Source organism: Lagopus leucura, unplaced genomic scaffold, assembly GCF_019238085.1.
Source record: "Lagopus leucura isolate 7727_CA_CO unplaced genomic scaffold, USGS_WTPT01 Super-Scaffold_100001, whole genome shotgun sequence".
Taxonomy (NCBI): domain Eukaryota; kingdom Metazoa; phylum Chordata; class Aves; order Galliformes; family Phasianidae; genus Lagopus; species Lagopus leucura.
Genome location: NW_024962262.1, coordinates 39,422,716 through 39,440,817, shown reverse-complemented (window position 1 = coordinate 39,440,817; position 18,102 = coordinate 39,422,716). Strand labels below are relative to the sequence as shown.

Sequence of the window (18,102 nt, the reverse complement as noted above, 5' to 3'; positions counted from 1 at the left end):
GTATTTCTAAAACAAAACAACCCCTGTTCCCTTAAGAGAAACAAGCTATTAAAAGTGGATACTCAAACAGACCTATGCATTTTTGTTTCCTCTTCTAAAAGCAAGAAGCTACATTGTTATACGTGCAGCTGTGCTGTTAGGAATTTTTGTTCTAAGTCTATGGTTTTCCATTAAAAAGTAGTATTTGTTCTTTTTGCTTAAAATCATGTAGACTTAAACTTTGAAAGGTTATTTCTGTTCACACTTCTAGGACTACTGTGTGGACAAAATGTTTTAGTTAGAACTAATCCATTCCACAACTTCCTACCTGTGTTTCTTTGTACTCAACTAAAAAAAAAAAAAAAAAAAAAAAAGTACAAACAGATAGTTTTGGGGGGTGGACAGAAGTACAGGTGGTGGGAAATGTTTTAGGTGTTAGTGTCCTGTAGACGTGGCACAGATAAGCTACATATTTGCGTTGTTCTGGTGAGGGTGTTCGTTTTTGTTTTTTAGTTACTGTAGGACTTCAGGGCTGCTTTTGATTTCTAGGGAAATATGAGGGGTGCAGTTTGGGGATGGTTAAATTGACATTTGATAAGAACTTCAGATATATTTGTTTTCCTTTGATACACATCTGATATAAAGTCTGTTAATATGCAGACTCATATTTAGCTAATGATTAACCTGAGTGGGTGTCAGTCTGCATTAAGATATTAACTTACCTGGAAAACTTGCTGAAGTTGCTGCTAGAAATTGTATCAGGTGATTATTTGTTGTTATATTACAGTTTGGAGTTTAAACTTCCATTTTTTGGCTACTAGAGCAGCTTTGTTGTGTGGTTTTTTTTTTTTTTTTTTTTTTTTTTTTTTTTTTTTTTTTTTTTTTTTGTGTGTGTGTGTTTTTTTTTTTTTTCCTTCTCATCTCCAGGGAGGCAAGTAAGCCATTTTCAGTAGTTGCTGCCTTGAGCAGTATTCATTTTCCATACTTGATTCTAGGGGAGATTTTACTTTTTTTTCACCTACCATCATAAAGGTCCTGGAGAATTATTTTAATATCAGGCAATGTATCCTTCTGGCAGATGCAGGAAACAGCAGAAGGTATCATAGTCCATGCTCTATTTCATAGCGGAAAGAAGTTGCTTTGGAGGTTAAACTGCCCATTGGGCTTCCCGTGTTCATTTATTATTATTTTTCTAAAAACGTGGAAGGCTGAGTGCTATGAGATGTACTGGAGAGCTGGAGTCCTAGAAGCTTCACAAGTCAGAGATTTGAGTTGCTCATACCTCTCAAGCTGCTGACTGCATACTGCGTATAGGAAAATATGCCAGTATTAGCTTAAAGTATCAATATTTCGCCCATTCTCTTGTTTTAAAACAGAAGTGTACATCTTTGCTGTCTGGAGGATCGTACACCTGTCTTTCTGATGCTGTTAATGTGCTCTCTGAGTATTTCTCTGCTGCTCTTTAAGTGTACCCCAAATGTGGAGAGATCTGCTCTCAGAGTTGTTTGTGATTCGCTTCCAACTGCACAAAACGTCTTGTTAAGTGTTCTCAGAGTATTTGGGGCTGTGTACTTTGGCAAGCAGCAGTGAAATGATTAGCCGTGCTCTTGTAGAGTCTTGACTTAAGTGCAAGTTCAAGTCAAATTCAGGTTTGATAAATACTGTTCAGTTTGCACTGCACAGGTGATTTTCTATTGCCAAAGACTTTCCAATACATACATGGTAGCAGTGCCCAGGCTCGAATAGTTTTGGACCATGAGTGAACTGAGTGGAGCTGAATCATGATTTTTTCACACATCGCTGTTTCATTTTCATGCTAGTGCCACCAAATGCATGCATGTCAGGGGTATTCTCTCTCTTGCCATCCCATCGCTTCGTTAGCCAGTTGGGGAGTACTGCATCTCTCCTGACATTTCCATACTAAACAAGCTAATGTTTCCTATCATCTTTCCTGCACTGACATTTAGGCTGTGTTGGCTCAGTGGTCAGCTGTGGAAAGGGAAACATAAACCCTTACAAAAAGAGGAGTAGCGTAGTAAAGGTTTAGTCCCTGTTTCTTTCCCACCCTGTCTCTCTATGGACCACAAATAAATAAGAATTCTTACTTTCACTAAATGGCAGTGAGGGTCCATATAAAAATAAATCAGAGAACTGAAGCGCATGGTTAGAACATACCACGCTCTTTTCCGATTTTTATTACAAGGCTGCGTCAATTCTATGGCTATATTTAGGAAGAGCCAAGCTCATTTTCTAAAAAGCTATGGTTAACCAAAATTGCAGTTATAAAACAGGCATAGAGAAGTACTGAAACATCTGGATGTGCATTAACTCTACCATAAATACAGAAGATACACTGTTATGGTGTTAATGGTATTTTAGGAGCTTCTTCAAGTATCTAGCACACTTGGCCTTTTGTACAACCAATAAACGCTGTGTTTAAATAGCTTTGAAGAAGCAGCAATGGCCCAATCATTTATCTCTATTAAATGTGGCAATACTTGTTAGATCTTTTCCACTTTTCTTTTGGTAATTTTTTGAGTAATTACAAATGAGGGTGGGCTTTTGTGGAAAAGCAAGATTTCAAAATTTCCATTAAAATTTTCTTGCCCCCTGTATTCTTATTTCATAGAATCACAGAATGGCCTGGGTTGAAAAGGACTGTAATGATCATCTAGTTTCAATCCCCCTGCTGCAGGCAGGGAAATGATGAGCTGTTATTTCTGATATGTGCTTAAAAAAGCGAATGCAGGGTACGGGCCCAATCTTGCTCCGGTTCAAATTAGCTGCAAATTTTGTCACAGATTTCTTAGGATTAGGGCAAATATTTATGCATCGCCCTCCTCAGTGCCAAAAAGAAGCCAAAACAAATTATTCCGGGATAAACCCGACTTTTCCGTTAGGCTGGCTGAACTAAAGGAAATAGAGGTTTAAGCAGTGCAAACAACAGAGCCCTGATTTTTATCGTTACTTTTTCCCTGAAGGTCACCCACACTCGGCGGCTCTCACTTGCTCGCCTATCGGTCCTTGACCGCGGCGTCCTACCGACCGGCATGGGCAGTTGGGGTTTAGAGGGGATGTGGGGCATCGCTCCCCAAGGCGCCGACAGGATTTCCTCCCCCCAAAGCCTGTCCCTTTCTAGTTAGTCTGTCAGGAAACCACATTCCCCGCGAATCCCAAAATGCGCTTCTCCTCGACTTCTGAAATCACCTCCCGCGTTAAATAAAAAAAAAAAAAAAAAAAAAAAGCCTCCTTATAATTTATTTTTCAGTTATTATTTTATCCCCTTCCCGTCTCGTATTCCCACGTCTCCTTGTCCGAGACTATGCCCTTGGAAGCAGCGGGGCCGCGGGGAGCAGAGCGCCGGGCCCTCGGCAGCCGAGCACCGCCCGCTTCCCACTCCCCTGCTCCGACCCGCAGCTCGGCCCCGCTGGTAGGACCCGAAGCCGCGTCGCTTTGGGTTTTTTAACCGTTTCTGCTTAGGATATCCCAGAAATAAGTTCCCATTTTTCGCCGGGTTCCCAAGTCAAGATGGTTTTGTTATTGTGGGTTATAGCGAGCACGGTGAGGACGAAAACAGCTGTATTTACGCAGAATGATTAGCCTCTGGACAATAGGAGTCAAGTGATATATTTAGCCGCAGGAGGATATTTTCAGACAATACCAGCGCTCTTCATTTCCTCCGGTTTACTTACGGGAAGGATACGGCGAGTTAGAGGTCACCGTTTACTCGCAGCTTTCACAAAACACCGCCCATCACCTTTTGCTTCCAAACAAACAGAAGCAGCAGCGTGACAAAATCGAAGCAAACCCACTTTACACCTCGGTGGTGTTGGGAGCGACCATCGGGCTCCGTGTTTACCTTGGTTCCCGCCGGGCTCCGCGCCGCGCGTTTGCTCACAGTCGGGTAACGAAGCGCTTCGCTCCGCGGCGGCCCCCGACGCGCAATCTGTGCCTCCCACTCGGGCGCTAAGCCCTGGGGAGCGGATCTTTTTCCCACCAAAGCGCGTCTCCGGCTCTGCAATTCCGTCCCGCCTGCGAATTCAAATTGAATTAAGCAGTTTACTTAGAACGCGTTCGATGTTTGGTGCGAAAAGCAAACTGCAGCCGTTCTCCCTGCCCGTCTGCGCGACGTTCGCCCGCCGATTTTTAAATGAATGCCGATTTTCCTCTGAGAATAAAACTACACGAATTTGGTTCTTTATTTGCAGTCCTTTGTCGCGCACTCTTTGCTCACTTGAACTAAACGGTAGGGAAACGACTGAGGGAGCGGCGCCGCTATTTTCTGGGATTTAACTTTTAAGCCTTTCTGTAGATACTGTTTTGGCATGAAATCCCTGCCGGAAGAAATTCTGCAACCCCTCTGGCCTTCTACTTAGCGGCTATTCACCGCCGCGCGGCTCTGAACGCAGTCCATTCGGTTTCAGCTTAGATGGGAGACCGCCACCCGCAGTTCGCGGCTCCTTTCGGGGGGAACCGCGTGGGCTCGCGGCCAGGGCACGGCCGAGGGGCGCAGCCGAGGGGCCGCCTATTGCCGCTAGTGGGAGCTGTGGGGCCGTGCAAGCGGCGCCGGGTCGAGAGAGGCAGGGACGCAGCCAGGGCAGCGGCGGTGTCCCTCCGTAGGTCCCCCGCCGCCACCGGGCGAGTGCATCCAGCGCTGTCCGGGCTTAAAAATCAGTAAAGTGAATGGTGACATGAGATAACAGGGCCTAGTGGGATGTGCGAGAGGCTGAAAAAAGTCGGATCCGAAAATGCAGTCCGTCAGTGTGGAAGGGCAGAAAGCGGCGGGCATGAAATAGCGGGGGCATGAACCCGGCGCGGAGCTCTGAATGTCACCGCCGGTTCCTCCGGTTCCGGCCCCTTTCCCACTGAGTGCCGGGCCGCCGGGTCGCCGCGCAACCGGAGAGACTTGGGAAGCCCACGTGTGGGAGCGGGCGGCCGGCAGCGGACAAGGAGAGCCCCTGTCCCATCCCCGGCTCCAGACAGACGCGTGCTTCCAAAGCGCTCAATTTTAGCAATGAGTTTTAGTGCTTGCTTTTTTTTTTTTTTTTTTTAAGCTCTTTTTTTCGCTTCTCGGCTACTCCCCTTCCCCGTCGGCCGCCCGCTGGGCCGGGGGGTGTTACCTGCCCGCTGAGCCCGGCCCGTCGCGGCCCCGCCCGCCGCGGCCCCGCCGCTAAGTGACACGCGCGGCGCCCAACCAGCGCGGCGGCCCGGCGGCGGCCCTATGAGCGGCGGCGACGGGGCGGCGGGGCCGCGCTTATATGGCTACGGCGGCGCTGTGCCGCCGGCCGCGCTCCTGCGCCGGGGACTTCGCCGCGGTGGCAGTGGAGCGCTCGCAGCGGCGGCGGCGCGGCTGAAGGCGCCGCGGTGGTAACGGCGGCGGCGGGCGCCGCTTCTTCTTCTTTTCCACCTTCTCCGCGCTGAGCTACGCGTACGGCTCTCCTCCTCTCGCCGCCGCGGCGCGCACTGCGGATCTTGGGGAAGGGAGAGAGAAAAGGAGGTTTTGACGCCGCGACCCCCTCTTCTTCTAATTATTTTTTGTTGTTTTTTAATTATTGCTATCGTCCTTTGCCCTGCTCTGGGGTCCGTGCTGGCGCCAAGGACAGCAGCGGAGCCCCCGGGGGTCGGAGCGTTGCGGATACGCCTGCCCGGCAGCACGGGTGCCGTCTCCAGGAGTGGATTTATGGACTCGCGGCTGCGTCCGAGCCGCCCGGAGCAGCGCGGGCCGGTACCCGTGTGGACCTCACGCTGCGGGGAGTGCTGAGAGAGATCTGCGGGAGGAGCCTCAGTCGTGGCACTGCTCTAACCTCTTGATTTCTCCCACCGCTTTTTTATTATTGTTTTTAGTATTATTATTATTTCTACTCCGTTTCACGCGAGCCTTAGACACTGTGAATGTGTACGGCGCACTGGATCCAAATGGGAGTTGGCAGTGTGAGTGGCATCTTCCGAGGCAGTCGGGGAATCCCGAGCAGGAGGAAGGACTGAGGTGCTGCTCGTTCCTGCCGTCGTCGCTCCGGAGGTGGCCTGGATCTTTACCCCGCGGAAGGAGTGCCCACACGCGCCTGGCATACATGACTCAGTAGATCGGTGCCGATTCTCGCCCAGCCTCCGACAAACCGCCGCAGCGCGTCTTTTTCGCCTTTTCGCCCCGTCCCGGCGGCCGGGGACAGCGGCAGCCCCCGCCGCCAGGTGCGGGGGAGCCGGGCGGGGGACTCGGGGCCGCCCGTCGGCACCATGGCAGCGCGGCGGCGCGACGCCTCCGCCTGCAAGTACTGCTGGGGAGCCCTCATGGTTTTATGGAGAACTGCGCTGGCCAAGTCCATCGTTTTAGACCCCATCTATTGGAATTCCTCCAACCCCAAGTAAGTAGCAGCCCTCCTCCGCAGTCCGGGGACGGGGTATGGGGACTCGGCCCTGCCGGGAGGGAGCGGGGTTGGGGGGTACCCCCGTCGTCTGGCTCTGCCAGGAGGGGCTGAGGGAACCTGGGAGGGGCGGTGGCCCTGAGCCGAACCGTGCGGGGCCGTCCCCCCCCTGTCCGGGGTGTGGGAGGGAACCTCTTCTTGCGGGGTGATCCTCTTCAACTTCTCCGTCTGCAGATGCACGCTCAGCCCGCTGAGCCCAGCGAAGCTCCATCTGCTTATAGCAGGGCTAAATTTGGTTGTGGAGTTGATGGTATCAAGGCACATGGCAGTGAGTAATGAACTAAGCATTACCCATCACACAACCATTTAGTGTCATTCTTCATTAACAAACCCAGGCAAAAAAATACATGCGCTCCCAGAGCTTTGCTATCAAAGCACACCCTTAAAATAGGAGCTTAAGCATAAGAAATAATGAATGCTTTGGGGAACAGGAACTTTTTGGAAAGTGGGCCGTTCTTCTGAGGGGAAGTCTACAGGATGAGAGAACTTTTGTCCCTTTCATTTTTGACGTATGCAAAGTAAAAGTTGGCTTTCTCCAGCGGTGAATCCCTTTGAACTTGGGTGATGAGCAGCACCTTAGCAACGTTTTTCCATGCTAGGGAGAAAGTCTGTAATGAAATAGGAAGCTTCCCACCAGAAATGAGTTGGAGTAATTTCATCTAACTCATACTGCGTCTTTAATGATATATGTATTTAAAAGCAAACCGTATGCACTGAATTAATTGAATTTTAAATTTCCCATTAAATCCAGTGAGTACACGTCTGTATTCCCGAGGGACTTTTTGGAGGAAATGTTGTGCAGAAATGAAAAGAAAGGAGAATTTCCTGGATTTGGGGTTTAATCCTGCGTGGGTGGCAGACTCTGAAAACTTGGGGAAGGTTTCCAAGTTTGGGCTCAAAGTGGCAGCCTATGTTGACCAAGTAGGCTCACTTTGCTGTCATCATTCCCCATCACTATTGGAGGAAAAAAAAAATCATTGAAAAACACTGGCAGAGATCAGCAGTAAGTAAAATATTTGCTGTGAGACTTCTTTCCAGATAAGTTTTCTAGTCTTTTTTTTTTTTTAAAAAAAAAAAAAAAAGGGAGACTGACAGGAACACTGCAGACTACCCACGGCTATATTCTTACTCCCAGTACTGTGTGACAAATGACCACATCACATATACACCAGGTGGGAAGCCTGTTAAGATAACAAAGTTTAGCTCTGGTCTCTGACTCTGCACTTCCATGCTGCGTGCAGCCAAAGCATTTATTTGGCTTGAGGAAAGATATGGCAGGACACCTGAGAATAAAGCCAACCGCCCGGCTTGCGGCGGGCTTTATCATGCACTTTGAGCTCGCTGTGGTGGCAGCTGTGGGCCGGGCTGCGCTGCACGAGTGGGCCTGCTGTGCTCAGGGCGCAGCCCGGCAGGAAGGGGGAGGCTGTGCTTCCTCAACCCTGTACGCGGTGTTTTCCTACAGAGGTCACTCTTCCAATACAGAACAGCCGCTGCTCCGGCCTTTGCAGCTGTTCCGTTTCCAACCTGCTTTCTTTTTTTTTTTTTTTTTTTTTTGCTTGAATGTTGTTAACGGTAGATCTAATGATAATATCTAATCACTTTTTCAACTTAAATGCATGCTTAAAAATAGGTTCTGCTGTTGATGTAATTGAGTTTTCTTGAGTGATTCATTGAGGCTTAATCACCACAGTGAAGAAGTACACTATTAAAATTAGTCTTTTCAATTGCTGGGGCTAGTGATTTATAGGCCACTCGGAGGCCTCTACTTTGAGGAAGCTTACAAATGCATTACCGATATTGCTGCCGGTGAGACAGTTCCACTTCTTGGAGCAGGATTTCTTACTAATTCTTGTCACAATTGTTTGCCTGAAGGATACTGAATAATTTCTCCTTAGACAGGTTGTCTTCACTGGGAATTCAAGCTGCTTGAGAAGTAAGCTGCTGAATGGATCTCAGCATAGCATAATAAAGCTCCTTTCCAGGCTCAAAATAATAACTATCTTTAGTGCTGGTTAATGTATTCAGGGAAGCTATGCATTTAACTCCATTGAAAGCCTCAGTGCATAAATCTGCCGAACAGGTAGGCAATTAAATGCTGGGAGAAGTTATTAGTCAGGTTAATATAAAGTAAGAAATAATAAATTTTAGGTTAAGGTGAACATACAAACTGAATTGGTTTTGCACTGAAGTTTAGAGGTTGTAATTTCTAGCAGGTGGCAGGGATTGAGAGCTTGTGGTAGCTGTTTGAACACAGACTTCCCTGCCCTGCTCTCCTGCTTTTCTCCCTTCCCAGAGCTCTGCTTTCACTGCCTCAGCCCAATCACAGGAGGTGTATTTAAGTGACACACACAAGATAATTATACCTGTGACTTTATAGCTTGGGAGGCTAAGTGTCATTGTTACAGATGCGTTTGTAGGTGTTACAGACTTCTCATTTGAACAACAGTAGATTTCATGATATTGAAAGTACAGTGAAAAAAACGTATTCTGTACATTTAATTCCTGTTGGTAGTTTTTAATTGGGGACTTTCTGCCTTTGCCGTTTCTGCCAAGATAAACAATGTGTATAGATTTCCTCTGTTACACCTCCCAGGCGCTGAGTGCTGCCTCTGAAATGTATGATGGAGCATAGCACTGTGGAGTGCATTTCAGTCAAACCTCAGAGAAATCTCATTCAGAACCCATTGTTTCTGTCTCAGTGTTGCTATGCCTTTCGTGCCATAGGTTGGTGAGCGAAGCAGTTCTCCTTGGTAACATGTGGTAGCTTATCCTCAGAACTGCTGCATTTGACACTGATTAAGTTAGATTACATAGCTATTTTTCTCTATCTCTGATAACCAATTATATATGGGATATTTCACAGTCCATCTCTGAATGTATGCTCAGATGTCAGAAACCAATAAAATAAACTACAATTGATGACCCTGTTAAATGGTCTGTTCAGCGGCATATAGACTAGTCTGCTGCTCATTGTATCTGAAATTCTTATTTTTGTAGGTAAACAAATGCACATTCACTACTGATTGAATAGCCCCTTGAACTATGCTCTGCAGTCTGCATTTGGGTTAATCTTGTCGGTTTTAATATAGAGAGAAAAAAGGAGAAAGCACCAGGGGTGGAATTGTTAGTGCTTTCACATCCACATTCCTCACATTTTGTCAGGATGATAAACTGTAGGTAATGGACAGTCCTTGTTCCACAGGACAAGTGAGCCCGGCGAAGCACAAAGAGCTTGCTAAAACGATATCTCACAACATGTTTGGTAGCCTCTTGCTAGACAAGAATTTATTTGGGAGTCGAATGTCATGGGAGTGCACTTTCTAACCTCAACAATTGCAGCTTCAAGCTGAAGAAACAGGAGTGGAAGGCTAAAACGATTTAAACACATGCTTCTAAATTGTACCCAAAACATAGCTGTTGACACTTGGCACACTAATACAAGCAGTGAGTGGTGGCCTCCAGTCCATTTGATATCTCTGGTGTTTGTAGCCAGGTATTAAGACAAGTGAGTTAGCAAAATGAATTTAGAATGAGCTGGCAGCCGAATTTTTTCACTTGGTTATTTTCTCCAGCCTTTCATATGTGCAGTATAATTGCTATATGACTTATAGCAATTATTGTAAAGTATGTTATCTGTAAGCTGTGCTGTATTGTTTCACTTTGTTTAATGAAGTAATTGCCTTTAGAAAGTCAGTGACTAAAAGTCAAGCTAGAATCACAAAGTTCTGTCTTCCCACACACCTCCTTCCCTCTTTTTTTTTTATTTTTATTTTTTTTCTCTCCCTTCCTCCTTCCTGTTTTCATTGCTTGAGGTGTGATACTTAGGATGGTCTCAGATTCATCCGAGATTCCTGCAGTGGGAAGGTGGTGGAGGGCCTGAAGTGATGGTGGTGATGTTCTGGCACAGATACTGGCCTTGCAGGCCTGCACAGCAGCTTCTTCAAGGATCTGGTCTGCCTCTGTCACACAACCTGCAGTACTTGAAATTGCTTATTGCAAATGAGAAGAAAGTGTTCTTCTGAGGGGGGGAAAAAAAAAAGTAGTGATTAAAATGTTATTCATGTGAGCCTTATGTCTGCCTGCCTTGACTGCTGACATAAAGGAACCTGTTTTTCAGGTCATTTATCATACAATCTACATGGATTTGCTTATGAGCTCATTCTTTGTGAGGCATTGTGGAAACTTAAATAGGAATGTTACACTGCTTGAAATATTTTGATTAAAATATGCAGTGCCGTGGAACTATAAACTTTCAAGCAGAGCACGGTTCTGGGGCGGAGGGGAGAAGGGAGTGGCGGGGGAGCGGAGTTTGGGAGGGAGCTGCCTGGAAAGCAGAGGAAGGGAGGATGGCAAAGGGACCACGGTGTCAGAAGAGCTTGGAAAAACTCCTGTGGCTTCATTGTCTCCTTAAAGCTGGGGAACACAAAGACAAACGCAGCTCAGCCTTTCTCCCATGATGGAAAATGTAAACCGTTGACACAGCTCCCATGTTTAACTTGTTTAATTCCCATTTTAAATTCAGCACTATACCGGCCGTGTGAACTCTGAAGATTTCTGTAGTGTAATCCATTTTGTAGTTCCGAATCAAAAACAAAGTGAAAAGGTCTGACACAATTTGCTTTTATTTTTAGGCAAATCAACCCTGGTCATAGTTAATAAGGGGATTACAACCCAGACTAGGTCTTTACAGATGTAATGTAAATCAAGGGCAGAGTATAAAGAAACTGATCCCTTTTGATTGAAGTATGGTAAAAAGGCATAGAGAAACTAGCAGCAGTAATCTGATTGTATGGCAATAAAACCACCATTTTCTGTCTTTCAGATAAAAATAATGTGGTAAATCCATGCAGTTCATAAGATGCAAAGGCAGATAAAGGGTGATGCCATGGCAACATATAGATTAGCTTGATGTTAGAAATGACACGTCTCTGAAAGGGGTGCTGGAGACTAAGGGCCTTGCTCGGGGCTGCGGGGCATTATGTGAGAGCTGCACAGAACTTGGGAGCGGGATTAGGAGGTATGAAAGCCCTACTTGTGGCTCGGGCTGGGTAAAGCAGCGAAGAAAAAAAGCTGCTCAGTTCTTGCTCATTGGTGGTGTATAATATGGTAAAGATAGATTTCATTTTGCTGCTCCATCTGGAGAAGGGGCTGGCTGAAGCGGCAGGCTGCAGTGATGAGGCTTGGAAAGCCTTGTTCCTTGAGGCCTGGCCTGGCAGCAGCCATGTGCCTCCCTTCGTTCACTTGCACATGGACAGGTGGGGCTAGGGTTATCTGCCCGTAAAAACAGAGACCTTGTGATTTCGGATGTGTTTTGGGCCTTGCTGTCAATCCCAAACTCCGTGAGAGCAGCACAAACACGCTGCGTTGTCCTTGCCTCAGCCGGGTAATATGAAGGCATTTCTTGTGCAAAAATAAAAAAGTAGTAGGAAAAATAGAAGCCAAAGCCAAAAACAGCATTCTTTCCTATTTATCAGGAAAGCTTGCAGATAACCGAATTGATTGGCTTAGTCTCTAGGTGGTGTTTACTCCTGAAAGGCTGCCTGAAATCTAGAAATGAACAGAGATAAGCATCTCCCCCCCCCCCCCCCCCATCCCCAGTCATTGGGATGAGTTTGCTGTCAGCTTCTTGGTTCGGCCTGCAGAATATAGCCATTGCTTTGTCATTTATTTTAAGCGATCTGCAGCTGCAAAGGTAGTAAAATACCTCTCCCATGCAGCTGCTTGTGTGTTTTTTTTTCTTGCCTTTTCTCATAAAGTGCCTTCCAAGTAGTTAAGGCTTGCTTTTCTACCCAAATAGCAACCATAAACGCCCAGAACTTCAAGTCAGCATTACATTGCAAATCGGGGTTACCATTCGAAAGAGAAATATTTACTTTATTGCCTGCTCATTTGTCTACTGAGGGGAAAAAGAAAGTACTCTGCATTTGTTAGGCAGTCTAGACATAAGGGAAAAAAAGCACCAAGCCTACAATAACAGTTGTGTCTTTCTTTAGTGAGAATGAGCCTCGGATGAGCTAGGCAAAATGGGATTCATGCTGTTTGTTTGGCAGTGGCTTGGATACTTTTTCAGGTTTTTTTTTTTTTTTTTTTTTTTAAATGAAGATGTTAATTACATGCGTGAATTTATCATTCTTATCCTACCCTATAGTAAGCTGGAATGCTTCACAGTTCTGCCTGGAAAGGGAACTCCAGAATCCAAACTGTCAAGCTGCTGATGTCGATGTGATTTAGCAAACGAAAAGTAAACAAGTGCATATAGGGAGCCGAACAGATTGGCGTAAGTCTGAAGTACTCAGATATGTTTCCTCTTTTGCAGCTTAACCTTCAGAAATCTGTATCAAAAGATCCAATTCATTTGCTGAAATTATCCAAAGCGCAGGGGCACCCTCATCTAATTTACAGGCCGGTCACATCCAAGCACCTTGCATTCTGCATTTGACAATGATTGCTAATGGGCCATTCAGCTAAAGTATTTGCTTGTTAACAGGGAACAGAGCATGATAAATGTCCAGCAAGCTTGCGGCCTCCTTCAGCTTTTCAAATGCAGACTGGTGCATATTTATGGCAGGCAAATGACAAAGAGAGAAGCTGAATTACTCTGGCCTTATGCTTTCTGTTAGAACAAGGGTTAAAGTAATTAAAGAAATAATGCAAAAACCGATGTCCTTTGTTTGCCAACCATTATCCAACATTTAGCTTTCGAACCTGCCTGTCATGTCACATTTCAGAAATGTGCAAGATAAGACTCAGTCCGTTCAGCAAGGCGCAGAAAGAAGTAGGTAATCCTTTGTGGAGGGCCTCCTGTGCTGGGGGTGCCAGAGCTGTGTCCCAAACAATCTGCAGGTTTCACTTTCCTGAACCAGTTTGCACTATTCTATTGCACGTCAATTCAGAGATGCACTTAAAACACGGAGGTTTTGCAACTTGCACTTCGTTTCCCTAATTGAGGGGGTAAAAAAAGCATTGAGGAAGTAAGAAAACAAGCATATTTGCACTCAGTCTATTTCTGAACGCCAAGTATGAAAATCAAGAAGCAGAACAAAAAACAGTTTTGCCATTGCTCCTCTGCCATCAAGTAAACTAGGTCTTCGAAACTGAACTGCTAAAGCACACATAGAAATTCCTTAAAATAATAATGTCTGCAGTCTCAGCCTGAATTAGTTGATGGTTTTGTTATTTTTGTTATAAATATATGTTCAGGGCTAGCCAGATACTCAAAAATCTTCAAGCAGTCTTAAATACAGGATAACAATCAATAATTTTAAATTCCATATTTGAATATGTCTTTAAGGATTTTGTATTTTCATTTTTAAGCTGATAAGCATGTTTAAGGCTTCTGTCTAGCTCCTGTTCAACTCCATGAAAATATTTCCAGTGACTTCGGAATTACATTTGCCTTCAAGGGCTGTACAGTGTAATTGTTTGGGTTTTTAAAATTACTATTATTATTATAGGCAAAATTTTGAATTTTCATGCAACAAGCAAAATCTATCATTTTCCTTGAAGAAGAGAACATCCAGGTTCCTTTTTTTCTGCCAGCTCTGATGCAGAGAACTTTCCTTTGATGTGATTATATACATTGTCAAATACAGCGAATAAGGGCAGGACCTCTATCTTTTTTGGCAATCCTGGCCAGCCAACACCCACTGTTTATTGCGGTATCAGCATGATAATTATAATGCAGCTGATTTAAACTTTGATGTAATAGTCTGTGCTTTCTTCTGGTATTAAACACGGGTCCCAAGCCAAAAAAGATAAAGGCTCATAGAGGATTATGTTGCTAGGTGAATCATTCCTGATGTAGAGCATATGCATAAGTTTCTTTTTTGCCTATAGTGTTCTTTTAAAATGTCTCAATTATTGGCTAAAATAGAATTTCCAAAACTCTCTTTAGTAGCATTTGGAACTGTGTACTCTTTGAAGAATAAACAAGTTTTGTGCATCAATGAAAACAAGAAATTACATGGTTTACCTTGCACAGGAGGATAGGTTAGATACTGGAATGATATGTTAGCCTGAAAAATCTGTGGTGCTGTAAATTACTTCTCACTATTTTGTTAGCTTTCATTTGAACAGTGTATTTACTTAGGTACCCATACCAAAAACAGTGGTGGGAAAAGTGAACAATGCTCTGTAAAGGGAAGTGCATGTTAAAGCTAATAAGAGGGATTTAAAATTTATTATTATTATTAGTTAAAGCCTAGTTGCAATTGAAAGCTATTTTATTTTGAACTGGGAGATCTGCCAGACACCAGGCTGTCAGAACTGAGAAGACTTAAATCAAGTCCAGGCCTATTTCTGCAGTAGACGGGAATCCTGGCTCCTTGCCTGTGGATTCATTCAGGAAGGCCCATCTGGCTTTTGATGTTCTGCAAGTTTGAAGCAGTTTGTTTAAGGAACCTATGCACCAAGTGCTGGTGAAAGCACACATAACTACAGTTCATACTCTTCAAGAGCTGCATCATTTTGCATTTTCGTTTTTGCTGGTCGTTTCCATCTGCTTACCTGCTGCCTGAACAGTGGTTGGTTTCATCCCACCAACCTGGTGGGATGAAAGTGTAGATTTGAAGTGAGGTACATCTTGACTTCTTTGGAGGTTTTGCAGTCTCATAGCATTCACTGTCCGTATAAAGTTGCTTTTTTAATTAATTTCAATTTAGTTCAGAAGCAGTTTAGTTTAATCACTGCACAACACTTGGCTGTTAGCTTTTTCAATTCTTTTTTTTTTTTTTTTTTACCTCTGTGTTTCCAAGATGTATGGGTTAGCTGAACAGGTCATGTTGGAAGACAAGACTCCTGGTCTGCATGATAAATATTCTAAAATATGTGATTTTTGGTGGTAGTCATTGATCCTTTTGTTTTTATTTTATCAGACAGTTTTCACATTGTTTTTGGAGAGAAACAAAAGATCTTACAAATTTACTGCTCACTGTAATCTTCTCAGTGCATGACAGCAAGGTGAATAAGATTGAGCTGTGCTCCTAGAGCTTGACTCAGAAAACTGTCCTCATTCAGAAGAGCTCATGTTGAGCATGTGCTGAATGCTGAATATTTTTGCTGAAGCGGGACGAATTTAAGCATGAGCTGTCTTGAACCAAAGCCAGTGTGAAAAGGTTTTTTGGGGTTGAACAAATACACATCTCTCTGAAGCTTCATTACATTTCTTTCTATCAGAAAGTGATGTCAGAAGCTACAGCTCTGTCTGCACTTGGAATGACTCTTAATTTCCATGTACCTTGCCAGCTGTCAGGGCAGCCGTGCCGGTGGTGATCCTTCTTGCTCTCTGGGACAGCTTGAGCAGGTCTGTATCTGCACCAGTAGCTCTGCCAGTACCAAGTTTTATGTCCTTTTTGCTTGCAATTCAGTGTGATGCTAATGCTTTTCTACAGACAACTGTGCTGTGAACAACTCTGCTGATCCCCAAACCGGTATAGGTGTACCCCCTGAAAGGTAACCCATTGGTTCCTAAATGGCTATTCTGAACCTGCCTGTGCTAGAGGCTGAGACAAAACTTTGCCAAATGCAGAGCAGTGAGTGGAGTCAAATGGAGTGGCTGAGGCTCCTGCAGTCTCCAGCTGCTTGGTGAACCCCCTTTTCCAGCTGGGTAAGGATTTCCAGTCTAGTGATGAGTACACCTCTGGACCTTTGCAGGAGTGTATAAACCATTCTACAGTCAGTTTATCTTAATTTGAGAGGCTCACTACTGCAGTGGACCAAAAGCTGATTTTTAGTAGTTCAGATGTTACTGCTGTCTTGGAAGTGGCAGCAGCAAATGTATTTTGTTCTGCTTCTGCAAATCAAACTTCAAAAAAGTTGGTATTTAACATAGGATCCCTACATTGGGTTAATGTGAGGTGCAGGTGTCTCATTTGTTTGGTTTTTTTTTTGCTCAAGGTCATTTTTTCCCATCCAGACCTGTATTTTTTTAATAAATAGGAAAAGAATGCAATATGGGAAATAAAGAGAGTTGTAGCTAAATTCTGAAAATCTTTGCGAAGCAAAGGTTTGCCAAAATGCATTTGTTTTGTCTTATGATGGTGTAGTTGATTTGGCCTAGCTTTTCCTGAATGTTGCGACTTAACAACTTGTTCCACTTCCACTGTTTCCTTATGCAGGCAAATGGTATGCAGTAATATCTTCTCTAACAACTGCAAAGCAGCTGAATTTTTTTTTTCTTTGAATTTGAGATATCATCACTGATAATTAATGTCTCATCAAGAAACAAGACAGTCCCTGCCCTCTTTTATAGACTTTGCTTGAAGCATGTCTTGGGACAAGACTGTACAGGTGTGAACAAATTGTAGTCAAGAGGAGGAAGACCAAAAACCTTGGTTTGTTTCCCTGTGTTGTGGCTGACATAAGATTTGTTTCTGTAATAAAAATGGTGGAGAAGAGTGCAGAACAGCGCAGCAATAGAACAATCTGTTTTCATTGTTTATTTCTCCCATCCATAGCCTGTGATTTACAGTGCTCTTCTTGAAAAGTGTTTTTTTGGCAAATGCCAGCTGGTCTCTGTTAGATTTCTAACAGCAAAGACTTCAGTGACTTCTGTAAGAAGCACACATGGTTTGGTTTGACTTTGTGTTCCATGCTAACTACCGCTCTGCATCTTTTCAACAAAGCGCCATGATTCTTAGGTTTGGCATGCCCTGCTTCTGTGAGCACAAGTAGAGCAGTGGTTTTGTGTTACGCTGAATCCATGGCACAGACTTCTTTTATTTTTTTCAAAAACCCAAACCATATAAATACCTGATTATCTTTGCTGAGAGAGTAAAGAACTACTTTAATATTCCCAGTAGCATATTTTGAACAACAATTCTTTAATTAAAACAACATTGGTCTCTTCCTGTATTTCATGGCTAGCAAATGAGAGAAAACACCAGTGTTAATATCAAAGGGAGTCAGTTTTCATTACAGTAATGGTTCAATTGTGCAATGCTGTAGGCAGTGAAATTTAATATTATTGTGACTTGTATTGTAATTGTAGGATGACAGAGGAAAATGGATTAAGTTTAAATACAAGCGTACGCAGCAGCACATGGACTTTGTCAAGTGGAAGCTGAGGGGTGAGGGTAGGATGAGTCCCCCTCTGGCTCTGTCATAATGAATTAGTATTTTGTAAATAACTGGCCACTAGACTATAGATTTATTATCTTTTGTAGATATATGTGGACACACACAGACACACATGAATTCTGCACTGACTGTAATTGCAGTGTGGAGTTGCAGAACGGGTTTATGCCTGTAGGCTTGCAGGGTATTTGAATGTCTAGGCTTCTTGTCTTCACCTTTCATGAAAATATCCTTGCCTGCCAGTTTGTGAAGTTTTCTTCTGAAGGATACACCCATCCTTTCAGTTAAGAGATTGCTAACACATGAATGGCCTCGGACTAGAAAGCCCTTTGTCATTCTTTTCTTCCTGTTGAATAAATCCAAATTCAAGTTGCAGATGATCTGTGCTTTAGAAAATTGTGACAGAAGGACAACTAGTGTTAATGAACACTAGTTCTTTCTGCGTTGCCTATGTACATGCAGATTGAAATGGAAAATGGTCATTTAAACCACCCTTCACCGATGTCTTCTATGGAAAATCAGGGACAATGAAGGCTAGATGTTTCACTTGTTTACAGTTCGGGTAAGTAGAGGATGTCCCCAGAGCAGTGCCTGATAATCTCTTACTGTATAAACACTGTGCCGTTGT

General features: G+C 44.2%; 1 protein-coding gene across 1 annotated transcript in view; it reads left to right on the top strand.

Annotated features, from left to right (window-relative positions):
- Positions 1 to 6,176: 6,176 nt before the first annotated feature.
- The window catches only part of EFNB2 (ephrin B2), a 43,336-nt gene continuing 31,410 nt past the window's right edge, over positions 6,177 to 18,102 (top strand). Inside the window, exon 1 of the mRNA XM_042867771.1 lies at positions 6,177 to 6,341. Within this exon, the coding sequence (XP_042723705.1) occupies positions 6,214 to 6,341 (128 nt within the window). The 5' untranslated portion in view covers positions 6,177 to 6,213. The remainder of the gene's footprint in view (positions 6,342 to 18,102) is intronic.